The sequence below is a fragment of the Heptranchias perlo genome, chromosome 39 (assembly GCF_035084215.1).
Source record: "Heptranchias perlo isolate sHepPer1 chromosome 39, sHepPer1.hap1, whole genome shotgun sequence".
NCBI lineage: Eukaryota > Metazoa > Chordata > Chondrichthyes > Hexanchiformes > Hexanchidae > Heptranchias > Heptranchias perlo.
The window spans coordinates 2,483,001-2,490,979 of NC_090363.1; the positions used below are offsets into that span (position 1 = coordinate 2,483,001).

At 43.6% G+C, this 7,979-nt stretch overlaps 1 protein-coding gene across 1 annotated transcript; it reads left to right on the forward strand.

Annotated features, from left to right (window-relative positions):
• The first annotated feature begins 1,207 nt into the window (after positions 1-1,207).
• On the forward strand, positions 1,208-7,370 carry LOC137305089 (zinc-binding protein A33-like). The gene is made up of 6 exons (XM_067973869.1): positions 1,208-1,832; positions 1,935-2,030; positions 2,197-2,430; positions 5,814-5,836; positions 5,942-6,051; positions 7,089-7,370. Exons 1-6 carry the CDS (start codon positions 1,410-1,412, stop codon positions 7,121-7,123), a joined length of 921 nt encoding a protein of 306 aa, XP_067829970.1. The 5' UTR covers positions 1,208-1,409; the 3' UTR covers positions 7,124-7,370.
• The last annotated feature ends 609 nt before the right edge of the window (positions 7,371-7,979 follow it).

A 7,979-nucleotide genomic window follows, 5' to 3' on the forward strand; every position in this document is an offset into this window, starting at 1 on the left:
TGTTTCAATAAAGCTGAAAAACAAACGTATTGACCGCATAAGGCACGCCACTCCTGCAATTAAACTGGCCATTTAATAGTATACAAACAGACCCATTCAACATTCAGGCGTTTCTATATTCTTCCAGCAAAATAACTTTCAAGTCAGACTTCAAAATCTTTTTTTCAACCTAAAACTGAAAGTACATTTCACAGAGTAAGATTCCTTCGCTCTATTAAAATGCAAGTGTCGCCCAGCTTGGTGAACTTCAGGCCGCTAATGCTTCATTTGGCAATTCAGTTTCTCCCGTCAAACTCACAATGAAAAGATAAATGTGGAGAAAACAAAATCCAACTCATTTCTTCCATAGTTATAGGAACAGGAGGAGGCCATTCAGCCCCTCGAGTCTGTTCTGCCATTCAATTAGATTATGACTGATCTGTATTCATTTATCCGCCTAAAGCGCAGTCCATGCTTGATTATCTCAAACGTGAATTCGCCACCCTTCCCACTGAAATTCTGCTGGGTTTGTCCAGGTCTCTGGACATAACTTGGGTGGGCGATAGGTGGAAACCTCAGAGAGGGGTAAATGGCCTGAAAACGGATATTTCCGCCGTCTCTCTAGGGGTTGAGTGGCACCCAGGGGAATTTGCAAGGAGGAACCGCAGGGGCCTATTATATATCTCCGAGGTGGGGAGGGGGGCGGGGGATATAAAGCGGGGTTCTCCCTAAGCCGTGCCCTAATCAGCGGAAACCCGGAGAAAGCCTTAACGAACCTTCGCCCCTCTTCGGAAGGATTTCCCCTAATTTCGACCAAAGCTACGGCGCAGATCGACAGGAGCTCCAGAAAAATTCCTACCCCCAATCCCCCTTCTCAAGCAGTACTTTCAGTTCATTTCCCTTTTAAAGATATTAATTGACTCCGATTTGATCGCGTTCTCTGACAGTCGGCATTTTCCGCTCTCCCGTTGGGGAGGGGCGGGGGGAAACCACATGAATTGTTTGGACGAAGATGCAAAAAAAAAAGAGCCATCTAAAGTCTGCACGCCTTCATTCTGGATTACTTTCGCCAATTAGCTCCGCTGGGATCTGCGGAAAGAGAGCGGAAACCGCGGGGAAAACAGCGGACTCCTCCGCCGAAGTTACGCCGGACGGTGGGCCGCCCCCTAGCGGAGATTCGACCTCTTTGTTTTCAGCGCAGCGCAAAACTGGAGACTTACCATAAATTGCAGGGGCTGCATTGCTCCGCCCCGGACAGGAGAGGGTTCTTGGCATTCCATATATGGGAAGGATAGACTTTATTTAAAGTCCTGCATCTGTTTCCCTTTCGCTCATGCGCGAGAGAGAAATAATCGTAAATGACCCCTAAAAGTTTCGATCCCATAGCGGAGAACTGAACGGCGCAGTCACACGGCGACTGAGGGTGAACCATGGCCTCTGAGCCCCAGAGCTGGAGTTTGGGAGCTGAAGCAAACTGCACCATTTGCCGCGAAATCATTGCGGAGCCGGTGAAACTGGAGTGCGGGCACACTTTCTGCCGCGAGTGTATCGCACGGTATTGGGAAACGGACGAGACGGCGTTCTGTCCCAAATGCGGCGTGACCATCGAGCAGAGAGGTCTGCACGCCGATTCGGCATTGGAGAAGCTAATTAGCAAAGGTGGGGTCCGGAGCGGGGAGAAGGGGGACCAGTCGGGAGCCAAACCTCACTGCGTGGAACACCAGGAAGAAGTGAAGCTGTTCTGTGAAACCGAGCGGAAAATGATTTGTGTGAATTGCCTCGATAGGAGGGATGAGAAGAGCCACACGGCTCATAATTTCATGTTGTTGAACGAAGCCGTTGAGATATACAAGGTAAAGGGGGACCCAGGCTGCGCGGCCGAGGTACAATGTTATTTGGCTTTTCACTCCCACCTTTAACCAAACACTTTCCCCCTGCTGTGAATTCCATTCCAGGAGAAAATGAACACCATCATATATTCCCTGAAGCAGAAGAAAACATCTTTTCAAGATTTTGAGCTTAAGCAGCAAGAGAGCATTTCCGAAATTAAGGTAAAGTCTCAATGCGCCGATGTGGTTAAAGTTACGCAGCGCATGTCCGGCCCTATCGCTCTGCACCTTCAGCACTTTAGCTTGGTGTTTATTAAATTGGCGATCGAGGTGTTTGCGGCCTGGAATAGTTACGGTTCCTTCTCCAACTAACTCTTTGTGTTCACAGGAACAGTCGAATAAATTGCAGACTCTTATCGACTCCGAATTTTCCAAACTGCGCAACATTTTGGACGACAAGGAGCGGAATTTGGTCAAAGAATTAAATGAGGAAAAGGATGATATCTTAAGCAGAATGGAGACCAACCTACGAGAAATCCGAGACAATTCACAAGAAGCGCAGCAAAGGTTATCGTACATAGAGATGCAATTGAATGAGCAGGACGCATTCGCCTTGCTCATGGTAACGTGGTCACTTTGATCACTTAAACTCCTCTCTCGTTACATTTAAGTTTTTAAAAAATTACATCCATTGCTGCTGGTCCTCGGCATTTCTGAATCCCAGATTGTGTGAGAGGAGCTCATTCTATGATAACTGCTGCAAAGGATGCTGCTACTTTCATTTCCGGTCCCATAAATCACTTACCATTATCAAGTTAAAATGCACATTGCCTTCCGTGGAATGCAGTGCGACATGAAACAATCATATTTATCAAACAAGGTTCTGAACCACTTTGGTTGGTTGAAGTATACATTAACATAATATTTCCTGCTTTCACATTCCCTTCTCATCTCTTCATAGAGTAAAATGCCTATCTTCTTATTCTGATCTTTTTTACTATTCGTTCATGGGATGTGGGCGTCGCTGGCGAGGCCGGCATTTATTGCCCATCCCTAATTGCCCCTTGAGAAGGTGGTGGTGAGCCGCCTTCTTGAACCGCTGCAGTCTGTGTGGTGACGGTTCTCCCACAGTGCTGTTAGGTAGGGAGTTCCAGGATTTTGACCCAGCGACGATGAAGGAACGACGATATATTTCCAAGTCGGGATGGTGTGTGACTTGGAGGGGAACGTGCAGGTGGTGTTGTTCCCATGTGCCTGCTGCTCTTGTCCTAGGTGGTAGAGGTCGCGGGTTTGGGAGGTGCTGTCGAAGAAGCCTTGGCGAGTTGCTGCAGTGCATCCTGTGGATGGTACATACTGCAGCCACTGTGCGCCGGTGGTGAAGGGGGTGAATGTTTAGGGTGGTGGATGGGGTGTCAATCAATCTGACTGTGGAGTTAATGGTGTAACTTTACACTACCCATGGGATGAACATCTTTAATCTCCTAGATCCTTTGGCCTACATGGCCACATCACCTCCTCCCTGTCTACTCTACTACCTCTGAACACTTCTATTTGGATTATTTTTGTTTTATTTATTTACACAAAGGGTAGTGGATATCTGGAACTCTCTCCCTCCAAAGATTGGATGCTCGGTCAATTCAACGTTTTCAAGACTGAGATGGATAGAATTTTGTATCAAGGGATAGGGAACAAAGGCGGGTAAATGCAGCTGAGGTACAGATCAATCACAATCTAATTGAATGGCAGAACTGGTTCAAAGGGCTGAATGGCCTCATCCTGTTCCTAGGCACCATCCTCTGGAGTCAGCCATGTTTATAATATTCCTACAACACTGTAGTTCCCGAGTGCCAGGTAGCCTCATGTTAAGGCATTGCTTATTCCCAATACCAGGTTATAGTCCAACAGCTTTATTGGCAATAAAACCATTGGACTATAACCTGGTGTTGTAAGATTCCTTACATTTGTCCACCCCAGTCCATCACCGGCATCTCCACATCATTATTCCCAATACATTTAACATTCACTTACTGCGGTTGTTACCATCTTTTGGCCCCCAGTTTACCCTTGTGAGTGTTGCCTGGTTCTTGTACATCACTCTGCTGTCTAGACTCCATTCTTTAATTCAATGGGATCACATTTACTCCCGTCCTTCTCCCTCCTGTCCAATGTAAATGCTTCTTGTAGCCACTTCAACGTTGCTGACAAGTTCCATTGTTTTTATTTTGTCATCTCTCCCTTTTTTGTTACAAGAACAGCGCCATTTACTTTTCTAGTGCCATTATTATTCTCCCAGCAGATTGACAGTCAGTTATTCGCATTCCCCGGTTTTCTTTGCAAAAATCTTTTTTCACCAACAACAGGAAGTATGGCAGAAAATTGCTTTGATTTTCTAGGCTATCCTTGCCTGGGCAGTTTCAGAGCCCTTTTATGATTTCTTACAGTGCCATTTAGCCCTTCCTGCTTTGGTCATTGATCTTCAGTGTGCACAGACCTACCTCGAGGCAACCAATTCATCCCCCTTACCACACTCATGTCTACCCACCTTCCTACAGCCAGAATCTCTCAGCACCTTACAAACTGCATCTTTGTCCTAACCCTGTACATGGCAGACGAAATTTAATGTAGAGAAGTGCGAAGTGACACATTTTTGGCAGAAAGAACGAGGAGAGGCAATATAGACTAAATGGTACAATTCTAAAGGGGGTGCAGGAACAGAGAGATCTGCGAGTATATGTGCACAAATCTTTAAAGGTGGGCAGGGCAGGTCGATAAAGCAGTTTAAAAAGCATACAGGATCCTGGGCTTTATAAATAGAGGCATAGAGTACAAAGGCAAGGAAGTTATGTTGAACCTTTATAAAACACTGGTTTGCCCACAGCCGGAGTATTGTGTCCAATTCTGGGCACCGCACTTTAGAAAAGATGTGAAAACCTTAGAGAGGGTGCAGAGGAGATTTACTAGAATGGTTCCAGTTACATGGAGAGATTGGAGAAGCTGGGGTTGTTCTCCTTAGAGCAGAGAAGGTTGAGAGGAGATTTGATAGAGGTGTTCAAAATCATGAAGGATTTAGATAAAGTAAATAAAGAGAAACTGTTCCCATTGGCGGAATGGTCATGAACCAGAGGACACAGATTTAAGGTGATTGGCAAAAGAACCAAAGGCGACATAAGGAAAACTTTTTTACACAGCGAGTAGTTATGATCTGGAATGTGCTGCCTGAAAGGGTGGTGGGAGCAGATTAAATCGTGGCTTTCAAAAGGGAATTGGATAAATATTTGAAGGGAAAAAAATTGCAGGGCTACGGGGAAAGAGTGGGGGAGTGGGACCAACTGGATAGCTCTTACAAAGAGCCAGCTCGGGCTCAATGGGCCGAATGGCCTCCTTCTGTGCTGTAACCATTCTATGGTTCTATAATTCTATGTTATCTGGCTTCTGAACTATTTCTTCCTCCATGTCTTGGTCTCCTGCATTATGAGTTGGTGCTTGATCTAATTTAATGGTGCAACAGGCTCGAAGGGCTGAATGGCCTACTCCTGTTCCAATGTTCCTATATCCGCACATTTTTGTGGCTTTCTTAATATCTTTACAAGCGCTCTTCCTGTCGTTAGTGCATCATTTATTATATTATGTGCTTGCTTTCCTAATTCCTTTTCTTGCCGACCCTGCACCTATTTGCAAAAATCCCTATGACAGGTTCCTAGTGACTCGCTCTCAACATTGAGATGCAGCCTGTCCACTTCACTAAACTCTGATGACTCAGTGGGTTCAACACTATCCATTCGCCTTTGCTAATTAGCTTTACAATCGATTTCTTCCATTAGTTCACCTCCCCTCCTCTCAAAGGTCCAAATTTTTCCCTTTAAACTTTAGGCAGATGAGATCAGCGGGTTGCTCAACACTTCACTATTGAGTCCTTTCATTCTGCAAAGTTGCCCCTCGTTTAATCTGTTTGTACACTGCCATCGGTATGCTGTGCGTTAATATTTGGGTTTTTGTCTGTTTCAGGATAGTACATCCGAGGAGCAGAGGTACGACACGTTCTCCAAAAATAACTCTGAGCAACATTATAAAGTAGCAAATTGAAGCCTTTGTTTTATTTTCTGCTGTTAAATATTTCCTATTTGCATTATTAGTGAAAACGACTATCAACCAAAAATAGCGGAAGGCAGCCTGTCTCTGGGAGCATTTAAAGGACCCACCCAGTATAGAGTGTGGAGAAATGTGATAGACGTTATCAACCCTGGTACGGAGGTCTTTTCCTGTTTTCTTACTTAACCCATAAAGTCCTCAATAACTATGCACATCTTGAGAATATGAGACAAGAGTACAGGATGTAAATATTTCATACCGACTTCAAATAAGAAAATAAATTAAATAGTAGCATGGAATCCGGTTCATTCGTGGTTTATAATACAACTATCAAACAATAATCAAAACTATTTTAGAAGAAATCGATCAATCTAGTCCATTCATTGGTAAGAAACACTAATCTAAATCATTAAGTCTGTCAGTGTTTCTTTTGTAGCTTAAAAATGGAAAAATAATGCAGAAGGACATTCACAACTGATCTGGTCAAATCACTTTCGGGTGATAATACAGGAAGTGCGTGAAGAAACTTTAAACATGAAATGTTCGCATTTCTACTTTGCAAAAAAGAGTAAGAAACGTACTTGAAGGGTGCAGAACAGGAGGAAAGTTGAAAATATTTGGAAACAAAACGAAGTAAATCAAAAAGTAATGGTTAAGTGATGTCAGGAATGTTATTTTTTAAATGTTTAGATTATAGAAGGGAGGAGAGGCGGTCAGAGAGATAAGAAGTTATGGAGTGCGAGAGTCTCTCCATGAATGGGATGTAAACAGTTTAGTTGATGCCAATGAAATGTTACAATGATGCATTGTCACAAAAGGGAAGGACTATGGTGTCCAGTAGACGTTGCTTTTTAATCAAAGCAATGTTCTTATTCTCAGAGCTCAAAAAACTCTGTGTTATCACAATGGCAGTAATGAATATCAGGGCGGAAGTGCTCACTCTAGCGGGCTCAACTATTAATATCTCAGACAACTCTCGCTTATGCTAAATCTACCTTTCGGTTTAAACAAGGGAAGGGTGCATGAAATGGGAAATTGTCCGTTCAAATGATATGCATTGAACGATCCGATACTTTATACGGTAATTATACTAACAGAAACAGGTGGGCTTGTGTTGTACAATCACAGAGTAAGTGTGCAAAATGCAACATGCGTTGGTTCATCTAACAACATAAATCTTTTCTTTTCCAGGCTGTGCAGCGTTTAACAAAGGGACTACTTCTTGATTTGCTTTGACTCCTTAATTACTTCTCTCAGCCTCGGCCATGTCCTGCGCTAAAGATCTTATCCAGGTCCCCACTCGGGACCAATCTGTTGTTCTGCACAGGATGAAACACCAGATTATTTTAGGTCCCATCTTCAAGTCACACATCACGAAATGCCAAACTAAACCTTTCGTGCTGGTTTCAAATAAGGATATAGATGAAATCTTAGCATGTAACCTGTTTAATTCTTGGTTTATAATAAAACTATCAAACAATAATCAAAAACTTTAAAAGGTAATGTTCAATCTCGCCAGTTCATTCGTAAGGAATTCTATTCTGAATTAAGCCTGTCTCAATAGTTTCTTTCGCGGCTTGAAACAAGAAAAAAACGTCGATCAGGTCATTCAGATAAATTATTTTGGTCCAATCACTCTGGACTGACACCGTAGAACGTGCATTCAGGCAACCCTGAGCCAAGGTGGTCCAGAAATCACTTGTTAATTGCTTGAGAACTGGAAAAGAATGAAACGTCACTATGAGCGCAATTTCAAGCGTGAATTTATAGTAAGTTTTCAGAATTGCTTTGGTTTTTCTCGTACTAATAGTGGTAACCCCCCTCCCCTCAAAAAATACCCTTACTCAGGTGGCTGTTACATCGAATTATATAGAAATTACAAAATAGAAACAGGCCGTTTGGTCCATCCAGTCCTGGACAGTCCTTGGTCCGTATCTTCTACAAGGTCATTTCAACTTTCGGCGATAATATAAAATGGGCGATTTCGGACCCGTTATAAAAACCGCCAGATTGAGAGGAACAAATGACCCCCCATAAAGTGAATTTCTGTAGGCTGTTCGACAACAGTCAGCGCAGCCGAGC